General features: G+C 31.9%; 1 protein-coding gene across 1 annotated transcript in view; it reads right to left on the bottom strand.

The window, feature by feature from the left end:
- LOC127852382 (serine protease inhibitor dipetalogastin-like) overlaps window positions 1-15,325 on the bottom strand; it is a 32,444-nt gene extending 17,119 nt beyond the window's left edge. The window contains exon 1 of the mRNA XM_052386341.1: window positions 15,298-15,325. Within this exon, the coding sequence (XP_052242301.1) occupies window positions 15,298-15,325 (28 nt within the window). The remainder of the gene's footprint in view (window positions 1-15,297) is intronic.
- Between the last annotated feature and the right edge of the window lie 2,353 nt (window positions 15,326-17,678).

Raw genomic sequence — 17,678 nt, 5'->3', positions numbered from 1 at the left:
TCAGTTATGTAGAATATGATTATTATTGTATAACTAAGAAGACATTATTATCCTAAAGACATTTACAAAATATTAAATCATGCATAAATTAGGTTAATAAAACGGCATTGTTATTATAATTTACATGCGACGTAGTAGCCTAAATCCAGTTAACATTTGAGAGGGCCAGCTATTTACAAACATAAAATGTCATAGTGTGGCCAGCTTATTTGCAAGTTATGTATTAATTTACCAAGCCTTCCACCATGTACTGACAACTGGTGGGCCAGTTATGTATAACTTTACCCAGCTATCTTCCCCATGTTATCTATTGCTAAGGTGGCCTTTTCCTGATATTACATATTACTGTCTGTTTAACTGCTATATAAGGTGTCACTTGGTTGGTAGCGAGATAGTATCACGCACACAGGCTAGAATGTAGTTTAAACGATTTCTTGCTGTTTTTGGCGAGGCCCCGTTTAGGGGTTCGCTTGTATCTTGTGGATTAATTATTGGATTTGGACATGGACACTGGAAAGTGTTTAAATAAATTTATTGAGAAAAATAAAATAGAAACTGTTATTTATGGGTTGACGTCATTGTTCAGATCGAATAACGCTACACATAATACCAAGTCATTTTAATCATTAAAGTTCTAATCCACATTAAATAATTAAATATACGTCAAAAAGGCATGATTTATTGTGAAAGTAACTGCTGCGTATCTCATAGAAACGAAATTATTGTGCAGGAAACGCTTTAATGGTGTTATTTGAATTACTGTATGGAACATACACAAACACGAATTATTGTCAAGTTTTCTTTTGCATCACAAGGTCGCCGGCCATGAGAATGTTCAGTGTTGAATAAGGGCTTATATGATTCAGATAAAAGAGCGGGTTTATTCGACAACATAATTATAAGAGTTTTTTGCATCTAATCGTTTACATGAACTGTTAAGGTACTTTGTAGCGATAATACATTTTATTAAATAAATTGATCTATACACAGAAGGCGCGTCTATATTGTACCAACATTGATCAATATACTCTGCAGGATATAGTTCACCAAAATGGATCAATACACTAAATGCGCAAGATTGATAAATAAAATAGTGTGCGAACTACAGTTAAACAACATTGATCAATGCACAATTTAAAACTCTATAGTATTTATCCTCGTTGGTATTTTACCAGCGTTGTGTCACGTATTCTCTTCCAAATGTCCTTTCTCTGGCCTGGGTTTTTTTTCCAGCAACGAGAACCAGTTGTGTGACTTTGGGAACTTCACACGATGATGTCCCCATGCTTTATATGTTCGTGAATTTCCGTCATCAATGTGTGTAAGGTGGTGGACAGCGTTGTGTTGAAGCGTATACTTTTCATTAGCTTTGTGATGAAACTTAAGTATTTATAATGATGTCAACAAATCCTTATAATCCCCCTTCATTAGTATTTAATATCGCCATGACAAAATAGCAGGGCGTATTAGGTTTACAACTCTTTGATTTGACATGATATTCGACATTATATGTACATAATATGTATCACTATGAATTAATAGACACAATGTTTACAATTATGCTATTACATGCACTGTTAGAATGACAGGTTAAATAATAGGACTGATTATTTCTAAAAAGTTTTTTTTAAATCAAAATCGTCATAAATTATTATTTACTTTAATTCATTTAGTGGTGGTACAAACCTTTATATGTATACATTTATGTTATAAGTACTTCCTTCTTACATTTTACTATACGTTATACAAATGTAGAAAGGGTTGTCTCAATAACGCTTTTTACATACATATTGTATGCAATAGGCATCATTCAGCAAAGCGTTACAAACTTCAATATCAAAATCTATTCAGCCGAGCGTACCATGCTTAAATGGAATAATGTATACTCTGTGTAACCTCTATATAAAGGATACAGGTGACATCTATAACAGACTTTCGATGTGCAATATAAGAGTGGTTTTATCTTACACGCGCCAGAACACACTGAATCACTACTTGAACAAGTATAACCACACAGTTGCTATATACACAGTTTAAACATGTGAAATCAGACTCATTCATAAACGTGTGTAAGAAAACTTTCGTATTAATATATGGATTCCTTATTTTGTATTCTTAAAATAAATAACCATGTAAACATTAATCAAATATTTACGCCTTGTTTTTACATGTATTTGTAGTTTAGTATTTTGGAGATTCTCATTAAAAAAATAATGACACATAGCGAGACACAAACTAGCGGTCAAGATCCAGCTCATCTATAATATTGTTGAGAGTTCATGAGGCTGTATTTTAGTATAATAATGACAAACATATGTCTTAAATATAAAAGAAAAATACACACATACATATTTGCAACTAGTAACTAGTGTGTAAACCTATTCCATAAGTAAATACAATATTAACGACTGATTTGTGTTTTACCAATACACTGATACTTCCAAACACGGAATAGGTGGTTTAATTTGGCATGTGCTTCTATTTTTAATATACCTTTGCTTGTGTTTATCTGACATATCTGGTAGTTTATGACAAAGCGTTTATTTATGGAACATCTGGTGTCATATAAAATGCTGTAATATTAAATTTAAATCAGGGAATGTCGCTAGCAAAGCTTGGAGCGTGTGAAAGAATTGTTGACGTGTTAGTTTGTTTAATGCTTAATATGTGTGTACTAGTTTATGAATGTTGGTCCTTCATGTAATGTTTAACATATTACACTATCACTGATACGCTACACATTTGCGAATTTATAAAACACAAATTGTTTTAACGACCAGAAACGGTGTATGTGATTAACATCACGTATTTATATAACATAGTATGCCAATTATGACCGTAATTTTCTGCGGAATGTTAATCCTATATTAATGTTTGATTACAAAGCTTCGTTTGGTAACTGATTATGATTATGGTATAAAAGTGTGCAGTATTTGTTTACGTGTTTTTGCGTTACTACTAATTGGCACATAGCATCTAATTGCGCTAACATATTATCATCATCCGTAATTGGTTTGCAACAAAAGCAATACAAATGTGTATTTATACAAGTAATTTTTAAAACGGTATAACTTAAAGTGGCATTCACGCTTGAAAACCAAGATATAATCCAATCAGTTGTGCGTGGTGTTCGCTTAGACTTGAATCTGTCGCCATTTAACGTTTCAACATAATATTTACGAAAAGATAATAGTTCCTCAATCACCGAACATATAGTTTGGTTCGCTTAATACGCAGTTGCGATTCTAATATGTATATCGAATATGTGTGAAGACATGATTAAGTCGGGCGTTTAACATGAACATTATGTTAGAAGTCAACAAAATAAAGCACGTGTCTTGTTTTCTCTGGCATGCTTATTTACTGACCAGTCATTGCTGTTATGTACATGAAGAAATATCACGTTGAGCAGACACAATCAGATGCTAAGCTTAATTTTCTTGCAACAGAAACACATACTGTGCGTATTACGTAAATATTTAGGATCGCATACACATAACTTTTGCAAGTTGCATAATTTATAATATGTTGACATAATTAGCTATTTGGATTGTTGAGGTTTTAATAAAGCTACCATGACAACATGTGAACACTAGGAAACGTGCCAGAACATAGTAGAATACGTAATGCATTCGCACATTTATTAATGCAAGTGTTCAAAAGCATGTGTACACGAAGTTGTACTGACACAGACTGAAAATATACACTGAAATATATGCGATGCAATAAACTTTAACATATTGAGGTTAATAGATGTATACTTTATAGTCCTGCATCAGCTGATTACACATTGCGTGTCTCTAAAGTTTGTAAATATGTTCGTACAAAACGTTTACTCTACATTTACTCTATTTGAAGCAAACCCTTTCCAACGACGCAACAAATTGATGTCATTCGTGTTGTTCAAGAAGCGGTTTCCTATTAAATTGGCGTCATTTCTATCTTAAGAACTGATCCTAACTAGTGATCAAACGGAATGTGCTTGTTATCATACGTTTTTAGCTAAGAACTTTTATCAAGGACCAGTTTTTTCATGCTGTGTTACGTTTACCCTTCAATAGAATTCGCAATAGCAGTGCTTTTAGAGCCACTATTTCCTGTTGAAGGATTGGAACAAAAAAGCCAATGTTGAACCACAATTTTATTGCATCAAATATAATTGATACTTCATGCATGGATGTCGATTCTAGCAGACACCATAATGATCCAGTTTAATGTCACTAAAAAGAATAACATATTATATATATAGCAATTATATTTGTGATTGATATTAACCACTCGAAAATTAAACGAGTAGATATATTGTATCAGAGCTCATGGAATGACACTATATATTGTTATTAATGAATTTTACAATGTAACGTAACTCGTTAAGAGATATTAATACGTGCATATGTATGGTTAAACATGGTTAAACAGCATAACCAAAAGCGGCAGAGCTTCATAAACGTTCATTAAACATATTTGCCATATACAATACTTACTGGCAATCCATAAAGCATCTGTTTCTGTATGTTGTACCATCCAGTCCACACACAGGGATGATTGGCAGGTCGCACATACAAGTCGTTGATCCAGCATGCGCACCTTGATATCACGCAAAAAATATGTATACAATAACACAAGTGCTTTATTGATGAATGCAATTTACGATATAACTAATATAGAATTTGTATTAATTGATATAAAGTTCTAGTTATTATCCAATAACAAAGGTATTTCATGTAGCATTCATAAACTCAGCGACATGAACGTACGCACATACAAATGATTACATTTATAATTCGGTTTACCCATATTCTTATGCATCATCTAACATATATTTTCTGGATTGATGAAAACAAAACGGATGTTGCATTATTCACGATAATCTTGTTATAGTAATCGAGCAATGCATGTCGCAATTGTTCAATGCTATTTCAATACGCCAATCTCGATGTAAATAAGAGTGACTGGTTCTTAGATATCTCTTTCGTTGCGCTCGTTTCTCATCCTTTCGTCATTTTAATGCACATGCTGATAATCGATTGCACGTTCGTTTTTGTACAATTTTGAGTATTACTTGTTTAACAGCAAATAATATCTCCGCATGACGAAAATCCAAATATATAAATCAAAAACACTATCTTCCATTAAATAATCAGTCACAAATCATAGCACCTTTCAGATCGCGGAAAATGACGCATGCAAGTGCATTTGTTACCGATAAACTAACAGTTAGGCACATTTTCGAGACATCATGCCGTTAGTACTTATACATTCACATGCAAGCAAACCATCTTAGTCAAGACATTGCATAGATACTTTTAACATCCCTTTCACGGACGAAACTGTCACACATTTCAACATTTCCAACAAAACCGTCTCACAAATATATCCGTGTATGACTTACAAAACAGTTTATTCGATTTTAAATCGGCGCTCTCCGTGTATATAAAGCATCATAAGAAACAATTACAAAGTAAGATCTTTTAATAGACAAAAAACCATAGTAGTATCACCAAAACAACTTACTGAAAACGATGGTGCTCAGGATTAGACCAATTGTTATAATTGTTCGGAGCATTCTGCTGAAAAAAAAGCAAAATACCATTAAATGTTGACTGAAAAACATGTGAAACCGATATTTAATCCTGGTTTGATAAGCATACGCAAATACATATTAATTTTAATTCCTTCATATGTTATTCTATGTACTTATTACAATTGTATATATTATTATAAATTATTAATCAATTAGCAAAAATAACATACCTGTGTTATATCCGTTTTCATAAATGAAAGCTAATGTCGCGGGGTACTATTTTTATAGCTGGTGGATTGTAGCAGCTGTTTGTGAAAAACATGTCAGCAATTAACAATTTTTCTTGAGGGGTATTTTCACTCATTTATAAATGTCAATGCTTTCATTTTTGGATAATTTATTGTATAACATTCCACATACAAACACTAAGTGCTGCTGGTCTAAATAATATATAAACCTTTACCACGTGTTTGTGTCACAGACACGTTTGTCAGACGGTAACATTTTGCGTTACATTTTCGTAAAACAAATAAAAAAAACTGTTCAAGTAAACTTAATTAAGTCATGAAGCATATAATAAACATCGTATTCACTGAAAGCAAATCTTATCGCACCATTTACAAATCTATTGATAATATAATTAATTAACAAAGACACGTATACAACCAATATACTGTCAGGTTTGATAAGTCGTTATTTTTCGTGTTATTCTGTTATCAATGTACACATCAATATTAACAATTATCAACACTTCAGTCATGCCTTACCAAGATAAATATTCAAGCATATGGTGGGAAAATAAAATAAGACAAAATCAAAATGAATAATATATGTCGAATATTATTGAATAAGTAAGATTTTAACACATTAATTAACTTTTTTTAAATTTATGTATTTAAGTTACACTGTGTTTATGTTCACAATTGCATATATTTCATTGACAGACACGTTGAAATCATAGTTATGTAAAACAAATCATGTAGGCATAAACAATTTGTGGCTCTGAACAAAAGTGTAAATAAAGTATATATGCTTTTTGAAAAAAAAATTACATACTCAATGTGTTGTAAATCTTTATGATTTTTATTGAATTTGTAAATAAAGTCACGGTCGTGTTTTCACTAAAGTTGCTTGAATGCAAATTCGTGAACATGTTCATGCTTATTACGGTAATATTGCATCCCCATGCATTCGAAGTTTGAACGTTATAATAAACCTCCCTGATGTGTAATTATATTTTCTAAATTGTTATAATAGCAACACGTTTTTAAACTATTCGTAAATTGACATGGTAATCAGTGTAAGTCCATAAACCTTTCCACAATACTATAAAGCAGATAATCGTTTTATTACAAATATTATTTATAGGTTAAGTACACTGATTGGACAACAACCGATATACTAAGCACATTAGCGGGCGCAATCACTGACCCGGAGGAACAGAGATGTATGTTTAATTCTCGTGAAAGTCGGACGTGATTTGAGTTTAAGCGACATGGAATATGAATGAGACATTGATGTGAGGCGCCAATTATACGTATCGAATTATATTGCCTTGTAAGAGCTTAAATAATATATGCAATATTAATGTGCTTAGAAATAATAATGGTTCATACACTTTTACATGCAATTGGACTTATTGTTATTAGATATCATCTTGCAATCCCTGTTAAATCAGTTTTCAGAAGGCCCTTGACAACGGTCGTCAAAATTTAACACAATACATGTATTACAATGTCAGCTTCATCCGCCTGTTAACATCAGGACCATACCCTAATCATTTGACTAAATAAGGTCAGGATAATGTAATGTGTTGTCGCAGTTATAATAATTCCCTTAACGACTATGATTCGTGTATGGAATTGCATGCAGTGTTTCTCAGATGTTGCTAACACACTGATTGATGAGAACGTGATATCAGAGTGGAAAGTAACCGGGGCATGTTTATGTATAGAAATATATTGTTTGTCTTTCGTCGTCGGCAAGATAAGCAGATGTTACGAAAGCTTTCTCGGGAATAGTAGTTCATGTATTTAATTAACGTTTCAATCATTGTAAGTATATGTGATTTTAAATAACATTTAAATGAATAGGACACAAATTGGTATTACATTTGATTATGGTTAAAAGGCTCGCGATGTCACCAGAGATGTTGCATAGAGTGGTAATAATCTGCATAGAATACTAGAGGAAATGCATACGTTCTTAGCCATGCGAACTAGTGATATCGGGCTCGACCCCAGTTTTGAAGTCGTCAAAAACAGCCCAAGAACCTATGTTTTATAAGTAAACGGAAGTAGTAGTGTGGTGATTTTGATATAAACGACTAAATCAAACTCAAACTAACATTATTTTAACACAAACCACTTGACTTATATTTTAAGGATTTGTGCTTATTAAACTGATATACTGTCTATATTTGATTTGCTCAAGGTGAAAGTATGTGTATTTATACCTATACTTGTACCGTTGCTATAATCTTGTTCATGTAATTTTCAGTTCCTGGTTGACGATAGATGGCGGTTTATTTTGGGCATTTTATGGACAAATCATTGTAGTCGTCGTTTTACGTTATAGCATGTATATGTGTAACATATAAATTTAATAGTTTACTGTATTGAAGTATAAACTGTAAAGTATGCCAGGTCAGCTTATAAAAGAACTTTATGATAGCAAATATTTTGGTTGGCAACACATGGCTTATTGGCGTATTTAAATTCAATTCTATTCTTCACACTGAACTCACTGACAAGAACTGCTGCATTTTATTTTCTCATTTTGATATACCTCGATTGAACATGAAATCAGTCTAAATGAATGTAGGTTCTGTATTTGTGTAAAAGTAGGTCAACGTTTAAAAAGAAATCGGATTAAATTAACGCTAAACCTGATTCAACACATTTTGCTTTTAAGTATTGTATGATATTACGTCGATACCATTTCAATAGGTGTCAAATATTACATGACCTTAATGGATTAAAGCATTAATAAATAAAGTGAAGTATCGCTTTACGGGAATGAACAATGATGTTCGTGTTAATTATTTTTAATATCGCACTGCAATGCAAGCTCGCGAAAGCAATATACATTTACGGAATGAAATCACTGGGTAATCAACAATGAAGCCCTGGCGCATTTCATGGAATTGTAAGCTTTTGAATTTCGTTCATAATTGCATTACCGCAACAAAATTATGTTCAATACTTTTATAATTTCAAAAATTCGCCTTTATAAGCAGTATAAATTATACTCAACTACTTTGCGCTCAGTTTGGGCAATTGTGTTATTGTAAATTCACGGAATGAAAATGTGAAATAAGTCGAAATCAACGTTCTCGAATCGTGATGAAAATAATGACTTATTATTAAATTATTACATAGTGAATGCGTAGCATACGGTAATGATTAGAGAGTTTCACAAGTTTTAACACAGTTTGATTCGATATTTTTATTTCGATAAATGTTGAAATGAATCCAGGGTGGCCATCTGTCATCGTCCCTTATAGGTTCCAAAGGCGCCGCAGAGAGTTAAAATAAATTTGAAATTCCCTCTGGGAAAAAAATAGAATTAATGCATAAAGGCTTATCAATGACGATACTTTAAGCTTAAGTTTATCGTTCATTTTTAGTCAGTATCTTCTTATCAAAAACCGATTTAAGGCGGAAGGGGGGTCAAACCTGATTTTCGTGGGTTAAGCTAATATGTAACGACACTTACACATAGATTAAACCCCGTTATCCCAGAGCGAGGCTCGTTAATATGAATCCATTACATGATCCACGCCGTAAGATGCTTAACTTGACAACGGACAAGTACTACTTATACATGCATAATGTCCTGAAAGTCACATCAGATTGCTAAAAAATTAATAAACTAACCTAAATGATTTTTTGCTTTCCATGAGGTAACTGTTTGCGTAAGTCAGTCCGTCACTGCCGCAAACGTAGGACATGTTCATGGGGCAGATTTAGTCAGTCTTACGACAGGCGCCATCATGCTTCTTCGCTTTCGATCTGGAAACCATACATATGGTCACGCCATTATACGTGTATGATATTGTCTTTGTCTAAAGAGTAAGTGTATAACTATTTTTAAATCGACTTTTATCGATACAACTCCATACCTTGTCCAGATCGCTTACTCATGAGACGAAGCCAGTTTCGGCATGATCTGAACAGTATTTTAGCAGACAACAATATTTGTAACAATTTTATGTTGCATATTTATAATCAAAGCTGTTGTTTCTTTGTTGTTGTTTTTTTAAAGAATTCACATTACGCAAAACAGTTTTTACCAAGTCACTGTAGCGCTTTGATTTCATACTCATTTAAGATTTTGTCGGTAAAACGTTATATTCATCCTATTATTCCCAAGAGCATAAGTAAATTACATATAAATCTAACAATTATAAGCAGTATGCACAATTTATTGCATCCAATTACCCACTAAATATTGCAAACATAAAATAAATTTGATTTTTTTAATCAGGAATTTAATGTTAACAGTAAATTAAATGGTGATTTTCGGCTTTCATGTTACAAAACAATGTTCATGCATTATTTTGAAGTGCAGTGGATATTAAATTGCAAAATAAGAATAAACAGAAAGTTAAATGTCCGACATACGTTCATCAATTCATGTCGGAACCATGCTGCAGGATAAAGCATTTGGTGTATACAGACCACTTTGCAATGGCAACACTCAAGGGCATTACGACACTTCCACGAAATACCCACGTGTTGTTTAAGTGATTAGAATAATCATGGCACAGTAATATTTAATAATTGTGAAGTTTATCGTTGACAATGCCGGAACTACACACTGGGCGCCAGTCTATTGTATAGATTTACGCATCAGTCATGGCGCTTGCAATCATAGTGCCACAATCACTATTGCCTTCTTATTTTGTTTACACACTCCTGAAAATCTCATAATGTTATATAGTCACCAAAAAAATATAAGATTTATATTAAATCGAGAAAAAATACAAATCATAACTTGATACAGTTACGCGCAAAGGTAAAATATTTTTGCCAGAAAGAGCCATACCTCCGGTAATTTCGACTGAAAAAAAAATTAAAAATGAGGATGTTTCAGCTCACATTCCGCTTAATTTGTTTGTTTCATAAGCCCCAGCAGCAATTTTTATTGATTAATTTTTAAGTAAAGTAATCACTGTTTTCCTCAAATGACGACGTTTCCTTGATTGTTATAAACATGATCAAGCCAGCAAAATAAAAATAAACATATTTTGCTTTTCGGAATAGTAGGGTCGGGAGAAAAGCGGGAATAACAATACATATTTTGTTTCAAAAAGAGCTTTATATAAAGACGATAATAACCTATTTAGACAAACACCTGACCTTGAATGGTCACTATCAGACACTGACAAGCCAACACACAATACAAACACACACAATTTTCGTGCTCTTTATTTCTTCCGGACCATATTCTATTGCTTAAGATTATTATTTAAAAGCAGACATTTTCTTTTGTGCACCGTGAAACTTTAAACGAAATAAATCTAGTTTAAATAGAAAAAAGTACATATGCAAGTACGTAAAATGGAGGGGAGTGATGATGCAAAACTGCTTTTGCGAGTTAGTCAACGATATACAACATTGTCATATCGAACAACATGACGCAAATATTGATTCTTTATTGACAAAAATTACCAATATTGCTAGATATGTGGCTGATCCATTATTTTTCAAACGCGTTAACAATTGTTCATAATTTGAACGACATACTATATCGGATGGCGATTAAAGGTTTGATCAAGAACGTAGAGAAGCAAAGCGATTGTATAAAGATGTATTGCATATGTATGTATATGTATGGATATAAACATGTATATATATATATATATATATATATATATATATATATATATATATATATATATATATATATATATATATATATATATATATATATTATAACTCACATACAGATAGAGTAAAAATGTGTCAATTAAAAAGTACTTTTAAAACGGTGCAAACAATACGAATATCTTAAACAGAATAAACAGCTTGTTATATTATCAACACATCGCTTGATTATTTTAAGAATCATTTTAAGCAAATGTGTTCGAAACAAACTGTCTGATAATGGTAATGCAAAGGTATTGAACTCAGATGATGACTTCGGCCTGGTTTCCAACGTGTAAGAGGAACTTGATAACCAAACAACAAGAGCTGAACTGACTTAAGAGATTGTACTCTTGTAGAAATCTAAATCGCATGACATCCATGCACATTCCCATTTGCCTAGAATGAAGGAATTAAAATTCCTATAAATAACAAGGTCGAAACATCTAATTATAGAATGTATAGAACACTTTATTAACCAACTTTGCAAAATTGCTTACATGTGTTCGCAGCCATCGAATAACAAAATGGAGTGACAACAACGTTATATTTTACGCGCAGTTTGATCAGATCGACTATAGATGCAGTGTTTATACTCCATTCAATTATTTACAAGCACATAAAAACGAATAAACGCTTGTGTTCTTGCTTCGTTGATAAAAAACGTTGCTTTAATACTGTATATTTAAATGCAGTATGCTCAAAGTTATATATGTTCACGTTTGACGGCAAATGTTTCGCATTATACGCAGTATGTATCAAAAGGTCAAAGCATGTGAAAGACATTTTAATACATACGCTGAGTATATGAAAATAGTAATCGGGCTAACACTGGGGGAGATAACTAAGCCGATACTGTTTTATATTGTATATGGCGATCATCACATGTTTTTACAAAATAGAAATAAGGCGGTAGGACATACGTTTGATTAAATTACCGTGTGCAGCCGATGTGGTTGTTAAAGATGAAACCCCGGAAGACCTACACTTGTATATGAACTTCAATATGAATTTTGTACCATCTTTGGTATGCACGTTACAATATCAAAACCTTAATTATTGCATTCTGTAACCAAGGAGCTACCAAACGTAATGAGCGGTTAGTATATGGTAACGAAAACACATACATTGTGAACGATTATATTTAACTGAGTGTAACACTTAATTATACAGAAAAATTCAATTGTAATACTAAAATCGTGCGTGTTTAATTCGTAAAAACACTTAACATATTGAAATCCAACCTTAAACGTTAAGATGTAAACCAAATGTATCTTTGCAGTTATGTTTTGCTTAGAGATGTGCGTAGCGATATTGAAAAAGTGCACCATAAATTCCAGCAAGCTGTTCTTGTTGTCCGAAAATCAACATCAAGCCTGACTTTTTAGAGTGAACTTGGTAGATACCAGTTTTATATTAACAGATATGCACGAACAGTAAAACATATTTTTTAAATAGCGTAAAGTGATAATATTAAATTAAGTTTCATTTTTTAAATGGCTGGATTGCCTTAAATGATAATAACTTGAACTAGTTCAAAAAGGTAAGGGGGATATTTTCTTAATACGCATTTAATATATGTGGTATAACACTCCACAAATCATTAAAATACATTGTTGGTCTACAAGAGAGAAAATGATGATATATATGTTGTATATAAAGCAGCCACTACAAACAACATTTTGTTTGAATCGTATTTAAAGACAAGTTGTCAAGAAATTAAAGAACTGCGATTACGAACTTATGCATGAGTGCACATAACAGGATAATTAAGACCGACAGGTATAAAAGATTGAACACACACTTGCGACTCTGCAAATTACGTGACAGCAATGAAGTAGAAGATGAGTTTCTTTATGTGTTTAAAAGTTCTTAATTTGCCAAAATTAGAGGAAACTGCTTTACAACTTATTATAGCTGCAGAACTAGCAGTTCAAACTCACAAAATTATTAAATACACAAAATAAAAGTTAAACGTTTAATATAATATAGTTCATTTCAAAAGCACTCACGATTCGCCAACGTTATACTAATGCATAAATATTTTATATTTTATATGTTAAACTTTACAAAATACATTCTGATATTATATAATATGTTGTACTTAACCATTTTGGTATATCGTATACTTATATTATACATATTATATTTCCATTTAGCATAATTCGGTTTATGCCGCTTCTACTTAAATTCTATGTGAATGAGACCCAAATTATATGTTTTGTTTTCCTTAAAAAATATAATTATTGTTATATTATACTGATTATATAGTGTATGATATATTTTTTTATTTGTATGTATTTATATATTTATTTATATTTATATATATTAAGCCGTTGCTACTTAAATGATTTGTGGTGTGGATTCGATTTGTATTGTTTTGTGCTCCTTAACATGATAATTATTTTTTACTTTAATGATTATAACGACATAGTGCAATGGTTCCATATTTACCAAGATACAAAGTTAACATGTGATATAAAACGAGTTTTCTTTAACTACCGTTAAAGTTTATTCATAACTGTATGATAATATATGCCTACACCATCCAATTACTAAATTCAAGTACTTTGTATTATAATCGTGTTCAACCATAGAAACTGCACAGTGTATGTGTAGTTCAATTATATTATGTTAAAACATGTTCTGTTCTTTTAAGACGTCCTTTCAGCAATACAGCTACACATATCCAGCAATTAAACAGTCATACATCTTTATAATACATTACATTAATAGTCTCATTGTATTACAATCGGTATCTTTACTCTGCGACGAAGGTATATGTATAATTGATAGAAAACTGACCTAACTGCATGAAACATTTACTTGCGTTTGCCTTTGTTGATATATCGTAAAATACATAAGTGTGAAATAATTATTAAAATGAACTAAAATTGATACACCAAGAATTTTTGTTTGTTTTCGTTAATGTGATGTAAAACAATGTGTACATATATTTTTCTAGTATGGCTACTAACGTTTTAAAGCACTATTAATATAATTCCACAATTATTGTTCGAAGGCAAAATCTACATCATGATGGACATGTATGTATATACACTAAATTGCGTGCATACAATGGACTGTTGTTTTGATTTTGAGAAAGTATTGTATGAATTTCCACGCACATTGCGAAGTTTCAGCGATCATATTACTTCATTCCTTTTAACAAGAGATGCGAAGAGCTACAATGAAAATCGGATTTTAAAGAGAGTAAATGAACGTTCAAGTGGAATGTATATCTCACTTTTTTATTACAATACTTTTTTGTAAAAACAATAGTTATTTATTACAAAATACAAAATTTAGTATTACAATATTTGTTCGTTGTTTCTTTTGTAAGACTTGTCGTGTTGACTGCTCATCTTCTTCAGTTTTGACAAGGCCCTCTATGTCTTAGCCTAACACCTCTGCAAATAATCAATTGAAGTGATTAGAACTATGACAGAAGAAGATAAATTTTGAATAATAATATTTTAATTTGGTAAATGTTTCGAAGAGGTAATTCTTTTTGTAGAGCTAATCAGTTAATGGCGGAGATAAAACATTAAAACTAATAATGTAAACTAATCGGTTAAAGGGTTAAGGGTAAATCGGTTGATAGCGCACATGGTGTAATGAGATTTATCGTCTAAAGAGGTAAAACTATGTTTACTTAATTGTGATTACGAGCGTTAATTACTTAAAGGTGGGTGGTTTTTGTTTGTCTATCAATTTTATTTACTTTACGATTACATATGCATACATTATTTGGATATGGAATCCGTTTCAGACATGCATTTATTACTGGTATTAGTTGTCCTTTTCTGACCGCTGTGAGCAACACAATCGTGCAATATTGTAATATATGTGCGCTGATTATGATTAACAGATGTATATATAATTGATTTATTAACAACTCACTTGCATTTGAGAAGGCATAGGTTACCATAGTTTTTTCCATCAGTCCAACACACCTGGTAAAACTCCGTGTTACAAATGCAATAATCTTTACATACGCCTGGACTTCGAAGACCAACTTGTCTGTGGAAAGTCGAATTATGTTGTCAATCTGTGAATTTGGTGCATCGGTGAACGGAGTAAATACTGGGTTAATGGTGTAAAATGGTTTGCGACTGCTCGGACCAATATATAAAGTAATCATAGTTGGCAATATAGAATCAGATTAAACAAAACAAACGAATTGATACAAACATGTTATATATTTAGGACTTAAAAAACAAAAAGCAGTGACTAAGTGACTTTATAATAACTTCATTTAAAATGGGACGTAGAGGTATGATAAATAGAAAAACTTTTTTTAACGAAGTATAATATATCAGACCCGACACGAATAAAACAACGGCTCGGCAAGCCTCCACATTATTTTAGTATAAGCTTTAAATGATGTATTACAAAAATACGGCCGGTAACATGTTGTAACCCTTATAAAATATTAAATGAAATAATATGAAAATAAACGGAAGCATTGAATACATAATTATTTTATTTGTCACAATACTGATTTATACATTTGTGTATAACGTTTGAAAATTTCTTTCCAACAGCTTTGCGTAAAGCAAACTTAACAAATTCAACAATGTAACAATGAGATGAAAGGCATATGTATATATTATTAACTTATTCAAAACTCACGCGCATTGGAGAGCGCATATGTTTCCATAGGTTTTCCCATTGACACCACACACAGGGGCATACTCCAAAGTACATACGCATCGACCCGGAGCGCCGAGAACACCTGGTACAATGAAATAGACACACTGAAACTCATTAAACACTATCAGGGAAGAAGTCCCTGGTAAAACACTCACGTCTTTATTAAAGGCCACTGACAACTCGTCTCTACAATGCCGGACGTATATGTAAGTTTAAGAAAAATATATAAATTCTTCAAACTGGAATTAACGCAATTATTAACGATAGTTTGCTATCGAATGGATAATAACTCAATAATTTAAAATAAATACATAACAAACGGAATATTGTTTTCTTTGTATTAGATGTATACAATACTATTTCACATACACACAGTTCGTAGAGAACGTATATATAAATATATATTAAAACTTTTACGAGCTTTGTAGATACGGTTTTTTAAAGTTCCCATGTACATAACAATTATTAACCGCAAAACTGATATACAATGTTCTCGTTAGTCATAAACTTTAAGTATTACATTATATTAGACAATATGTGGTTTGTTTAACAAAATATACAGAAAGCACGTTACTATTCTTAGAAGATAATACATACCCGGTGTAATCAGTACTAACATTATGGGAGCCACAAACAGCATCCACCTCCTGAAAAAAAACATAGTGCCTTTTTGGTGATATCCATCAACAGTTTGTCATATTCATCATTTGTAAAGATGCCACAACAGAAACGCATATATCACGCTAGGGTGGTCCTTAATTTTCAAGGAATGATTTTTTTATGGGGCACCCTTGAATTTTGTTTATATGCATGCATAAACAATTCACAAAAAAACTCAGCTAAATCTGAAAACATTTAGAGGTCCCTACCACCTATATTAGTTAAGTATCATGTGGGGTTCCGTGGCTGCATTTCACTTGTTGTTATGCTGGTAAACTCTTTCACTGCACACCATACTGCTAGTGCCTGCATAATGTATCAATATGACGTTACTTATTTATTGTTAAATTATCCAGAATGCATTTCACCAGCTGTCAACCATTTGTAATCAGACAGACACTGACAGACAATCACTCAATATAACAATAATATTTGATGAATCTGAATTAGTGACTACTGACTCTCACAGGGAAACTTCCGTAACAACTGACCTAGTGGATAATAGATCAAAAGTGAGTGTTTCTTTGTTTATTTTTGCTTAAATATTAATTTGCCGAATTATATTGATTTAATAATAAATTATTATAAAACAGACAGATGACAGAATGACAGATCCGCTGTGCGTAATCCATTTTAAATTGTTAATTAATATCAATTGCCTGAGTGCCATAGTATTGAACTTGACTTTTCATTTATGCACATAATTGTGTATTTTATTTTTTGGTTTAGACCTTGTCAGAGTTTTCATATGTCATTGTTGTTTTTCCATCAAACAAATAATTATTTGACTTGAAAAGTTGCCAGTTCAGGACGTTAAATTGACTTCACTGGTATATGCCACAAATAATGTGGTGCATATATTGCATAACTTAAACCTTGCCAGTTAGTTTTCCGAGTTCTATAAGTTTTGTTAGAAATTACAATTAATTTGAATAATTAAATTGGATGGTAACAAATACAATTTATTA

This window comes from Dreissena polymorpha, chromosome 12 (assembly GCF_020536995.1).
Source record: "Dreissena polymorpha isolate Duluth1 chromosome 12, UMN_Dpol_1.0, whole genome shotgun sequence".
Lineage (NCBI taxonomy): Eukaryota > Metazoa > Mollusca > Bivalvia > Myida > Dreissenidae > Dreissena > Dreissena polymorpha.
Note: the sequence above shows the minus strand (reverse complement) of the source record. Positions and strands in the feature narration are given on the sequence as shown.